At 39.6% G+C, this 13,756-nt stretch overlaps 1 protein-coding gene across 1 annotated transcript in view; it reads left to right on the forward strand.

Annotated features, from left to right (window-relative positions):
• The window catches only part of LOC109844039 (organellar oligopeptidase A, chloroplastic/mitochondrial-like), a 33,173-nt gene extending 23,260 nt beyond the window's left edge, over positions 1 to 9,913 (forward strand). The window contains 2 exon segments of the mRNA XM_020413047.1: positions 9,213 to 9,284; positions 9,398 to 9,913. Coding sequence (XP_020268636.1) covers positions 9,213 to 9,284; positions 9,398 to 9,484 — 159 coding nt within the window. The 3' untranslated portion in view covers positions 9,485 to 9,913.

Consider the following 13,756-nt stretch of genomic DNA (forward strand, 5'->3'; position numbering starts at 1 on the left):
TTCGATTCGTTTGTCTATTAAATATTCGTTTAAAATTTGATCACGGCTTATTATTTGTATTATTGCACATATGATGTCATATTTTTAACCCACTTACCATTTCTACTTAAGTTTTATATATAGATTTTAAGACTTAAATAATCTTAAATCTGTTTTCTAATTAAAATTTTGATTTAAATATATATACATCATATATTATAAAGAAATAATTTTTATTTATGAATTTTAATACTATTTGAAAATCAAACTCTTTAGCAAAATAAATATACTTTGATATTCGATAAGTATTCGTGAATATTCATGAATATTTATCAAATACCAAGTATTCGAGTTCGAATTCGAAAAACTAGATATATGAATATTAGAGTCCGCATTCGAATTCGATAATTTTAAACAAATACAAATATGAACACCTTAGTATTCGATTTGATTCGATCATTTACCACCCCTACCCATATGCACGTACTCAAAACGTGAGCAGGTCCAAAAAAAAAGAGGATTCAAATCCCATCTCCGAGCCGACACATTATTTTAATGCACAAACCTAAAATTGCTAGTAAGTGCTTATTGTATTAGGGAATTACTAGATGAGGTCTTGCATGGTAGAGATCCAGAACTTGGGCGCTTCTTCCGTGAATGTATACATGTTTGGTCTGGTGCGAGGGTACAAATGCTTGATCCATGGGTCATTTACATAACTCCATACCCTAACGGTTTTGCTCAGTTTTGAGAAAATATCGAGCGCTGAAGCGTTTGATAGAACTGTATTATCAATAAATTCTCTCAATCTTTAGCATCTCTCTCCTAAATAGTTGTATGACATGAAGAGGAAATATGCAAGGAGAAAATTGAGCATAAGAAATGTAGCTGAGTTCATAATCTTCTATATTATGACAACTGACACAGACACCCCTGTTATAGTTGATAGGAACGCTATTCATGGCCTTAACAACACATACCATATATAAGCATCCACTGTTATACAATTGTTGACACAAATGTATCCATCACAATGAGGATTTTATAGTAAAATAGTGATCTCTTTGTGATACGGGTGTATCTTCTTTCTTGCTTCAGGAGCATAGTGATCCTCATGGGAGCTTGATGATAGATAATTCTCATGGTAGCTTGAGAATATAGGCGTGAGTGGAGCCGTTGGTGGCGGCGAAAAAGGTCAAAAGTAGGGAAAACAGAAGAAATCAGGAAATAGAAGAATAGGCTTTGGCCGATCGACCGAATGGTTGACATCGGTCGACCGATAGACCGACAAGGCCATATCGGTCGACCGACCGACCAATGTCGGTCGACCGAAAACGTGCACGCTGCAGAGTCTAAAATGAGTTCTTTGGTCGATCGACCGCGCCACACATACCGGTCGACCGGATCGGGTTCCTGGGTGATTCGGGATTCCTGATTGACGCGTATTCCAAGTTCTATTAGGTTTGGTTATTTACGAGATTTGCCATTCACGTTATTAGACATATAAATAAGGATTGTTTAATGTTTCTAAACATCAGATTAGATTTTTAAGGAGATTAGAGAGGATTGTTCTCTATTCTAGAGAGATTGTGAGAGAGATTTGTAAAACAATTGATACTCATAATCTAGAGAAGATATTTTTCCTTCGCTAAAACTGAATTGTCTTGTGTTTTCTATTGTCTTCTTCTCAACCACCTTTGATAATTCCGCGATCAAAGGTACTCGCACAACGATTTGTATCAAGTTGGTATTAGTGACATCACAGCAATAAAAAATCAGATCCTGTGAAGGGGGTATCCTGTATATGGTCCTTACTCGATCGCAATATATGAAACTAGAAGTGATCCTTATTTTTTTTGGAAGAGGTCTAGAAATTAAGGAAGAAGAAGATGACTGAAAGTGACAACTCATCGAGACTTGATGCATTAGAGAAGCAGATCGAGACGATAGGGTCGACTCTCACATAACTCGTCGATCTCATCCATAGAGGGGACAAAAAGGACGAATTTTCTTTGAAATTTAAGAAGAAACCTGTGGAATCCGATGGAGAGAGCGTGAATTCTGATTCCGACGAGGAGACAGAGACGGTCAAGACTGTTCCGCACCAAGGGGGTAAGGGTCCTTACCAGAATCTGAAGATTGACTTCAGGATAGAAATCCCTGTTTATGAGGGGAGTGTTAACATCGAGAGGCTTGATGACTGGATCGAGCGGATGGAGACGTATTTTACTCTTTATGACTATTCGTCCAAGGAGAAAATTGTGTTAATGACTTTGAAGCTTTCAGGACATGCGTTGACGTGGTGAAAATCTTACTGTAAGCAGGAGAAGAAGACGATGTCGTGGAACAAGTTCAAGGAGCTACATGAGACGTAATTTTACCCGGTGGGATTCTTTGAGGAGCGTTGGTACAAGTGATACGGATTACGCTAAATATTCAACCAGACCGTTCAAGGATACACAACGGAGTTCCAATAGCAGGCGATGGTCCTCAACATCGCAATGGATTACTCCATCTTCATGAAGTATATGACATGTCTAAATGAATACATCTGGAAGGAGATGAAACTGTTCATATTCGAGTCCATTGTAGAAGCGAGTGTGAAAGCTATTGCCATTGAGGGCAAACAGAAGAAGGGCAACGAGACAAAGGGAGATTCCAAACAAGCAGAGACAAGTCTATTGGTTCTCAACCTAAGGAAGAGAAAAAGAAGAGTGATCCAGGAAAGTTCGGATTGACCCGCAATCACTGCAAGAAGACAGGGCACGTGACTGATCGGTGTTGGGAGAAGTATACTCATCTGAAGCCGAAGGGTTTGGAGGAGGAGAAAAAGGCATACGTGATAGCACAGGGTCCGAAAGAAGTTCCCGGGATGATAGAGCTCAATAACAGTCTTAATCGTATGGCAGGAAAGCAGACCGCTAATGAAGACGAAGATCTCAGGGAGCAACTCTTTGTTCTTAAGTTGCAGGTGAAGACCAGCTTGGTTGATGCTATCGTTGATCTAGGGAGCCAGAAAAATTTGATATCTGAGGTCTTGGTTCAGAAGCTGGGATTGAAGATGGTAAAACATCCGAAGGCTTATCCTTTAGGGTGGATTCAGAAGGAGGCGAGATTGAATGTGACAAACCAATGCACTTTTAGATTTGCACTCCACGAGTCGTATATTGACGAGGTCACGTGCGACGTCGTTTCGTTGGATGTTTGCCAGGTTATAGTCGACAATCCTATTTGTGGGATAGGTACGTAGTCTACGACAGACGGGCCCAGAAGTATACGTTCACCAAGGATGGCGAGCAGTTCATATTTCGATCGGTATCTCTCCCACAGGAGACTAGCTTGGTGACGGTGACTCAGGCGAAGAGGCTAGTGAATGTAAGCAAGAAGTTTGTATTGTTATTCATTAGGCTTTATGAGAAGTAGCTGAGTAGGATATGCTTGACCATCTTGAGCAAGTTTTAGGAGGGAGATCTTGACAGGTTGAAGGCCAAGTATGCAGACTTGTTTTCAGAGATCACGGGACTACCACCACGACGGGGTGTGGAGCATGAGATTATGCTGACAGGCGAGAGTTCCTTGCCGAATATAGATCTATACCGCACATTGGTACAGGAGTTCGGAGTTCGAGGAGATAAAGAAGCAGGTTCAGGAGCTTCTGGAGACAGGAGTGATAGTGTCGAGTTATTCATCTTGCGGGTCGTCAGTGTTGTTGCTGCCCAAGAAGGATGGAGACTGGCGCATGTTCGTAGATTACCGGGCGCTCAACAAGATAACGGTCAAGAATCGTTACCCACTACCACGGATCGATGATCTTATGGATCAGTTGGAGGGAGGGAGGTTTTTCACGAAGTTAGATCTGAAGTTAGGTTACCAACAAGTGAGGATTCGGGAGGATGACACTTGAAAGATTACGTTCAAGACCAAGCAGTGTCAGTTCGAGTAGGTGATGCCGTTTGGATTATGCAGCGCTCCGACGACCTTTATGAGACTCATGAATGATTTGTTACGATCTTTTATAGAGGATTTTGTGATAGTTTACCTCGATGATATCTGGGTGTACAGCAGGACCTAGGAGGAGCGTCTTGTTCATGTCGAGAAGGTGTTTGAAGTGCTGCAGAACGGACAACTAAAGCTCAATGGGAAGAAGTGCGAATTTGAGAAGGACGAGTTGGTGTCTTTTGGTTTTATTGTGGGGAAGGGCCAGCGGAGGATAGATCGAGACAAGGTGGCGGTGATCACGAAGTGGCCGGCATCTAGGACAGTGACGGAGGTGAGAAGCTTCACGGGGGTTTGCCAGTATTTGCACAAGTTCATTCGATATTTTTTGACTTATGCGGCACCTTTACATGGCCTTACGAAGGCGAATGTTCAGTTTGAGTGGGGGAGGACACATGAGGAGGCTTTTCAGGTGCTGAAGAAGATCTCGGAGGCACAGGTGTTAGCGTTGTCTAATTTGCGGAGGATCTTAGAGGTAAATGTCGACGCTTCTAGTTATGCTATGGGTGTTGTGTTGATACAGGATAGGAAGCCGGTGGAGTACCATTCTGAGATGTTCACGGGTGCTATTCAGAACTATCCTACCTACGACAATGAGTTTTTTGCACTTTATCAGGCGATCAAGCATTGGAGGGTGTATTTGTTGGGTAAGGAGGTGGTTGTGCACTCGGATCACAAGCCATTAGAGTTCCTATATGTCTAGACGAAGTTGCAGCAGGCACAACATATGGAGTGGACGTCCTATTTGATGACATTCAACATCATCATTAGGTATAAGAAGGGGGCGACTAACAAGTTGATCGATATGTTATCTCGACCGTCAGTGAGGGCTTTATTGGTGGGGACGCGTATTCAGCCCTTGGTTCTTTTGGAGTATGTGCAGATGTACACATCCAGTAAAGATTTTAGTAGTGTGTTCGAGCAAGTGAAGGCTGGTCGAAGGGGGGAGTACGAGCTTGGAGAGGATGATTTGTTATATCGTGGAACATCGTTTTGCATTCCGGAGGATGGTGAGAGGTTGCAGTGGATTAGAGAGACGTATACATCGCGTGTGCAAGGTCATTTTGGGATCCAGAAAACGTTTCTCAATCTACGGTGCTATGTCTTTTGGCGAAAGATGCTAGATGATATTACCAAGTACGTTGGAGGGTGTAAGCTATGTTGTATTTCAAAACCTTCTAACAGGAAGCGGGGATTGTACCTACCATTACCAGTGCCTTTTAGACCGTGGGAGAGCATCTCTATAGATTTCTTAGAAGGGTTATCAACGATCAAGTGCGGGCATGACTATTTGTACGTTGTGGTGGACCGGTCGTGGAACATCGTTTTGCATTCCGGAGGATGGTGAGAGGTTGCAGTGGATTAGAGAGACGTATACATCGCGTGTGCAAGGTCATTTTGGGATCCAGAAAACGTTTCTCAATCTACGGTGCTATGTCTTTTGGCGAAAGATGCTAGATGATATTACCAAGTACGTTGGAGGGTGTAAGCTATGTTGTATTTCAAAACCTTCTAACAGGAAGCGGGGATTGTACCTACCATTACCAGTGCCTTTTAGACCGTGGGAGAGCATCTCTATAGATTTCTTAGAAGGGTTATCAACGATCAAGTGCGGGCATGACTATTTGTACGTTGTGGTGGACCGGTTCAGCAAGATGGTGATCTTGATTCCTTGTAAGAAGATCGTGACGGGAGCGGGTGCAGCGCAATTGTTCTTTGAACATGTGTGGAAGCATTTTGGGTTGCCGAGTTTGATTATTTCAGATCGGGATAGTCGGTTTTTTGGGCACTTTTAGGATTCTTTGTGGAGTTTGACGGACACTAAATTGAAGAAGAGCACGACCTTTCATTCATCCACAAACAGACGGGCAAACAGAAATAGTCAACCGGACTATGATTCACATGTTGCGGGGGTATAATTCCAGACATCCCGCGACTTAGGATGTGAGCTTACAATACATTTAGTTTGCTTTCAACGGGGTTATTCATGGATCTTCGGGAAAGTTACCGTTTGAGACGTGTTATGGGTTTTTACCTCTAAGTCCGTTCGACTTAGTATTCTCTAGTGAAGCTACGGCTGATAGCAAAGAAGGGAGTAAAAGACAACATGTGCAACGATTTCTAGAGAAGATTGCACAGATTCACGCTACGGTTGAAGCTCAGTTGAAGAAGTCACAAGCAAAATACAAGGCAAAACATGATCAACATCAAGTTCCTTGTAATTTTGACAAAGGTGACATGGTGTGGCTGAAGTTAAGTAATTAGCGACTAAAGGGAGAATGGAAGAAATTGAAGCCTATACGATATGGTCCGTTTCGGATTCTTGATCAGATTGGTTAAAATGTCTTCAAGCTAGGTTTTCCACTTTACTTAGGCATGTATTCGGTGATTAATGCAGAGTACTTGAAGTTGTTTGAGCCTCCATTGTTGCACGTTGAAGACTTGTGGTTTGATAGAGAAGAACAGCTGAAAGAGGATTGCATTTTGGAGCGGAAGGTGACTACGACGAGTTACGGGACAAATGAGTCGTTTCTGATCGGACGTCAAGGTCAGGTTCCTAGTAAGGCCAGATGGTTCAATAGGGAAGGAGGGACTTGCGAGTTCCCTCAGCTGATGTTCTAACTTGAACGAGACTTCAAGTTCCTAAAGAGGGTAGCCATGATACGGGTGTATTTTCTTCCTTGTTTCGGGAGCTTAGTGATCCTCGTGGGAGCTTGAGGATAAATGATTCTCATGGTAGCTTGAGAATAGAGGCGTGGGTGGAGCCGTTGGTAGCGGCAAAAGAGGTCAAAAACAGCAAAACAGAAGAAATCAGGAAACATAAGAATAGGCTTTGGCCGGTCGACCGAATGGTTGACACCGGTCGACCGACAAGGCCATATCGGTCGACCGACCGACCGATATCGGTCGATCGAAAACGTGCACGCTGTAGGGTCTAAAATGAGTTCTCTGGCCAGTCGACCGCGCCACACATGCCGGTCGACCGGATCGGGTTCCTGGGTGGTTTGGGATTCCTGATTGACGCGTATTCCAAGTTCTATTGGGTTTGGTTATTTACGAGATTGCCATTCACGTCGTTAGACATAAATAGGGATTGTTTAGGATTTCTAAACATCAGATTAGATTTTTAAGGAGATCAGAGAGGATTGTTCTCTATTCTAGAGAGATTGTGAGAGAGATTTGTAAAATAATTGATATTCATAATCTAGAGATTGGTATTTTTCCTTCGCCAAAATTGAATTATCTTGTATTTTTTATTGTCTTCTTCTCAACCCACCTTTGATAATTCCGCGATCAAATGTGCTCGCACGACGACTCGTTTCACTTTGTTTATTCAGTATGAGGTAAGGTAAAACAAGAGTTCCATTACAACATCACACATGCGAAGTAGTGTTCAAGCCATAGCCGCAACAACACATCCCCACTGCAGTATCCATCATAAGCATGCCTTTTCATGCGATTTTTATGGCAAATGTATCCATCACAATGAGGAGTGGTTCCACATAAAATTATTTGCACTCCTGAAAATTACCAACATTATTAATAAAGTATGTATAAGGGTGAATTTCACATAACTCGCCTAAAGTTTTACCTATTTGTGACAACCCTCCTAAACTGTATAAATCTGCTTGTCACAGAAACCCCTTAGTTGTCTCATCAAATCCCCTAAAGGCATAATGGGGGTTTTCTGAAAGCCTATAAAAAGATCATGGTGGTTTCCTAAATATAATGTTGAAACTTTGGGTTTCTGAAAAAAATGTTGGAAGTTTGGTGTTTTCCAAAAGTAATGTTGGAAGGTTAGGGATGCACGTTTAACAAATAGGGGATTACGCAATTTGGGGATGTATTGAAAAACCTTGAAAACGTCTTAGGAGTCTTGTGACAAGCCTCGAAGTTCAGGAGGGTTAAATGACATTTATAAAGTTTTGGGGGTTATCTCAACAGAGGCCAAACTTTAGGGGGTTATGGGAAACTTATGCTATGTAAAAATAGAGAGAAAGAGGGAGTGAGGCTTACAAGCTTGAGAAGATGGCAAGGGCCAAGAAAAGAGCTACAAAAAGAGATTCGAAGGCCATAGAAACAACCATCTTCTCTTTTGTTTAGAGATGGTAACTAGCATCTCGTATTTATAATTAGGGCTCATATTTATAGTTAGGGACGAGATTAATCAAGGAAAGTGTGAATATATCTATTGCTAATTCACTAAGGATGTGGTGAAGATTTCGTCACAAGGATATGGTGAAGATTTTATGACTAGGATAAATGCACAATTGCACAGACACGAGGGAAACAAGTCGAGATGGTTCAAAATGACATTTGCTCTCTTTATCTTTTGGAAATTGTTGTTAATGATATGCTTGTTTTTGTGAGAGATAAGAGCATAACTGTATACAAAAGTGACACTCACTTGTATATTCTAAAATGTGCATGCAGGAGATTTTACTCGGTATATGTCAGAAATCAGTATTAATGATTTCTTTGTTCTTGTGAGCGGAATATCCTGTTTACTACTATTATACTCAAATTTGGAGGCTAAGTTTATGACCTGGGATAGCACTGGGATTTACCACTACCCTAACCAATTTATTTTATAGTTGTTTGGAGCAATGATCTAAAAGCTTTTGCCTAGACCTCCTAGGCATACGCCTAGGCCTAGGCAGTACTTGGGCCACCTGTCTAGCGCCTAACGTCTAGGCGGTACCTAGGCTGCACACCTAGGTTTTGGCAACGCCTAGGGAAACATGGACTGCACCCATTAGGCCTTGATCGTGATTTCCTCCGTTGCAACCTTTTGGTCTTGACCTCCAACTATGAACACCTCCTATTCCTCTGACCTTTAGCAAATCTCTTCCACTGGTACTTAAGTGAAGAAAGAAATCCGCCTAGACGTCAGTTCGGCGCCTAAGCTTTCTATAACATTGACATTCACTATCAATTTTTGTAATTAAAAAATAAAAAAAAGAAACCGCCTAGGCACCTAGGCTCTAGGCATTGGGTTCATTGCCTAGGCGCCTAGGCTCTAGGCATTGGTCCATTATCGAGGCACCTAGCACTTTCTGTAACCTTGGTTTGGATTTGAATTTTATTCAGTCAGCCTAAGATAATTTTTTATTGAATTATAATTGATAAATATATCAGGTGATATAGATATAACGAGTACACTTGCACTTGCTATTCATTGCACAAACTATGAGCTTTAAAGTGTAGTAATTAATGAGCGATTTTATTCACCTCAGGCCATCAAGGAAACTGGTCACAGGTTCAGAGAAACAATTCTTGCTCTTGGAGGCGGAAAAGCACCTCTTCAGGTTAGTTCACCCACAATTTTTCTTAGGGATCTTATATGAGGGAGAAAAAAAGTGATGATATTATTCTTGTATATACACTGGATTAATGAATATTTGGATGTTACGAATACCAGGTATTTGTTGAATTCCGAGGACGTGAACCATCACCGGAGCCTTTACTAAGGCACAATGGTCTTTTGCCTGTTTCTGCCTCTGCTTGATGCCGTGATATTCTGAAATGTATTCATAAAATGAATACTGCACATCACAGGATCTATCCCTGAACTTTGAAGCTGATTTGATTGGAGTTGCGAAATGACTTTCAGACCAGAATTAGGGTCTTGGTGCTATGACAATTGCTATTGGTTGGGAGTTGGAAGTATCAATTTCTATTTTATGATTTATTTTCCTTTTCCTTTTCCTTTTCCCAAAGCGGTTATTTATGTTGAATAAGTGGTAACTTAAAATTGTCGATATTATATTTTTTTATTAGCGCTTCTCGTATCTGTGTTCATTGGGATTATATTACGATAGTGTTGTGGTTTCGTTTCCTTCGCATCATTGGATAAGCTGCTGAAGGTTAGAAATGTTGATTATCAATGTAGTTTGTTGTAATGTACTCTGTTGATTCGATTGGTTTTGTTTTCTTCGACAGGCTTCCTCATTATTATTAATATTATTATCTTTTTTCTTTCTTCTTTTGTGTTAAACTGTAGCATGAGGAAGATTCGGAAATTTGATCTTAGCTTCACCTGAAATGTTTTCATTATATTTCTACACCATCATTGATTTAGTACTGTTTCATGTAACTCATGATATCATTCTCCAATTATTTTTGTCATCAAAGGGTAAAATTGAGATGGTTACACCATTATGCTTCTAAGTAGTTAATTTTGTGTTGGGAATTTAAGGCAAGATTTGGGGTGGGGGGGGGGGGTGGGGGGGGGTTACATCGCCACTTAAATACGCATAGTTTTCTACTGTAGTATTTAAATTGCACTTAAATACCATAGTTTTCTACTTGTAGTATTTAAATACTACAAGTTGTATGTTGATGAAAAAAAAATATAATCTCTAAATTTTCATGTTTTACTATTATTGATCCTGCAAACGGAAAATTTTTAATTGCATGCTTTTCTATCATACTTAGACATTAATTTTAGAGTTTTTTAACTAATAATATATGTTATGCTTGCTATTAAATTAGCTGATTTTTTTCCAACTTATTTTAATATAACTTTAACATAGAGTCAGGATATTTCTAATAAAAAATTTACGGCAAATTTTAAAAATAGACTCATTTTGATAAATAATTGTAAATTTTGACCAATTTGAAACTTATTTGTCAAAACCGATCCAGTTTCAACCATATGACTGAAACTGGGTTGGTCTTGATAAAAAAAATTCTAAAATTTTACGGGAGTTAAAGTCCCGTAAAGTTTAGCAGCCATTTAATTAAGCTGCCTAACTTTACGGGACTTCAAGTCTTGCAAAGTTTATTTTACTTATGAAGCTTCACGAAGGGAAGAAAATTTTATAGGACTTGAAGTCTCTTGAAGTTACGCAGCTTAATTAGCTGCCTGCTAAACTTCACGGGACTTCAAGTTCTGTGAAGTTTCAGAGATTTTTTTGTGAAAATCGATCTAGTTTTAGCCCGATGGCTGAAACTGGGTCAATTTTCACAAATAACTTCAGAATAGGTCGAAATTTGTAATTAATTTTGTAAATAGGTCTATTTTCAAAATTTATCCAAAAATTTAACAAATAGTAATGGTTAGAAAGCTCTAAAATTAGTGAGTGAGTGTGTGTATATATATATATATATATATATATATATATAACATTGAAACATTCAAGCGAAAATTTTTATGTTTGAAGGATGGATGATAGTAATATGCAAAATTTGGAAAACTTAAGGTATTTTTTTGCACCAAAATACAACTTGTGGGAGCTAAGTGCAAATAATGGGAAATTATATGGTATTTAAGTGTAATTGACCAAAAAAAATAAGGGAAAAATGTGTCGGGGCCCCAAAAGCAGAAACTTCATGTGACGAGGCCCATTGTATTTTCTCCCTTGTGTATAAGCCCCAAAAAGCAACATTTAATATTTCTAAGGCCCTCCACGTCAGCTACATACAAAAGAGGCATTGTATTTTGAAAAAAACCCGACTTTGTCATTCTCCTTCTTCCCAGACGCCACTCTTCGTCACATCCCATTAAATGCAAACTACTGTAAGAAATGGAGGGAAATCCCCCCCTTTCCCCTCTATAATGAGCAATAAATATCTAGTTCGCCATTACTCTTTCATTACTCTTTCTCAGACCAAAATTCTCTCCATTACTCTTCCCTCCACTTCATAATGGCTGAAAAGGACATCACCTGCATCGTAGCTTCGGGTGATAGAGCAGTATTCATGAAGATTAACACTTCAACCACCATTCTTGATCTAAATTTTGATGTGTCAGATAGGTTAGATCTTCCATATGAATCATTAAGTTTGTCATTCAAAGATGAAACGAATGGAAGCTTCAAATTTCCTATTGAGAACGAGAGGGATCTGTCATCTATGGTGGAGCATTGCCATAACAGAGGATTAAAGGAGGTTCACATGCAAGCTTTCAAGGAAAAAGAGGATTCTTCAAGAGTCCACAGCGCCGTTCAAGTTCGACAAGACATGTAGGGGCAAGGATTTTTTTGATGCTAAGATCAATATTCATGTAATATCAGTTAATGTTAGTTCATTGGATTATAGCTCGGATTTGGGTGTATGTTATCTCCAATATTCATGTAATATCAGTTAATGTTAGTTCATTGGATTATAGCTCGGATTTGGGTGTATGTTATCTCTAATCGATTTCATGACAGTTCTATAATAGTTCATTGGATTATAGCTCGGATTTGGGTGTATGTTATCTCTAATCGATTTCATGACAGTTCTATAAGATGTGAATTCTAGTTTCAGCTGTAATCGTATGAAGGAGGTTCATGCTAGTTCTTGTCCTACGTGAATGTATTAAACATGTCGGTTCTAATAGATTTATTGTTAACTATAATCTATTAGTTGTTAGTTCCAATAGACTTATTGTTAGTGCTAATCGATTTGCTATGAGATCTAGTTCAAACTGTGTTAGGTCCAACATGTTAGTTCTAAGTGACTTCATGTTCGGTCTAAACGTTTTCATGTTAGTTCTAAATAAAATCTTGTTAGTTCAATTGGATTCCACGACAGTTATAACACAAGCAGTTGATGTTTTTTTGCCTTTTCCTTATTTGTGTTATTTGTTGATGTTTCTATTGTATAGTTTATGATCATTTTTTCATGTTCTTTAAATTTGCAGCGCTACCAGCAATATGAACTCAAAAAGCATAGAGGGTGGCCCGCCGTTGTCGACGCCCACATGTGTTTTAGATAGGATCCCCAATGATAATCCTTCTGGAGATAATGTTCCGATGATTGATGACATGATTAGCAGATCAGAGAGGATTCCTGCTTGGTGGCACACTGCTTTAACCGGTGAGGGACAACGGTTTGAGAGTGCGAAGGAATTAAGATTGGCTTTACTATACTATTCCATGGCCAAAAATCCGAGTACTTGTTTGCTAAGAATGAGCCGAAGCGTGTTCGAGTCTTTTGTCGGTTCAAGGAAGCCCAAAATTGCCCGTGGATGTTATTTGCCTCTCCAACATAAAATGAGAAAGACTTGAAATCAAAACCTTCGTGGACAACCACACTTGTGGGAATTTTGGCAATAATGCAGGTCAATCTAGGGCGTCACGACAATTCATTGCGACCCAAGTATTACCCACGTTAAAGGTTCGACCGGATTTACGACCTATCAACGTACAAAAGGAGTTACTAACTTCGTATGGGCTTAGGGTCGATTATAGCAAGATATGGTGGGGTAAAGAAAGAGCACAAGAGCAACTATATGGTGATGCCCATGAGTCCTACGATCAATTACGATGGTAAAAGAAGATACTATCTATAATATAGACACTAATTTCATTTATGTTGATCCTAACATATAATCTTCAATGGTCTAGGTATGTAGAAGGGGTTAAGAAGACAAACCTAGGTAGCTACATTCATATTGAACAAAATGAGGGGAGGTTTTCAAAGCTATTCATCTGTTATGTCGCCTGCATAAATGGGTTTTTGAACGGTTGTAGACCACTTATATTTTTGGATGGTACCTTTCTGAAAGATCGTTTCAAAGGTATACTCCTCAGCGCCGTTGCATACGATGGAAACCAGGGGATATTTCCATTAGCCTATTGCATTTGCGATCAAGAAAATACTGTCAACTGGAATTGGTTCTTACAAGGTTTAGTTCGGGTCATGTTAGTTCTACTAGAATTCATGCTAGTTCTAACTCATTCGTTGTTAACTCTAACTTCAAATATGCTAACTATAAATATTTATAGGTTTATGGTCTATTCTCTATGAAAGGCCAGATCCATACAACCCTCCACATAAGCTAGTTATAATA

Source organism: Asparagus officinalis, chromosome 5 (assembly GCF_001876935.1).
Source record: "Asparagus officinalis chromosome 5, Aspof.V1, whole genome shotgun sequence".
Taxonomy (NCBI): Eukaryota; Viridiplantae; Streptophyta; class Magnoliopsida; order Asparagales; family Asparagaceae; genus Asparagus; species Asparagus officinalis.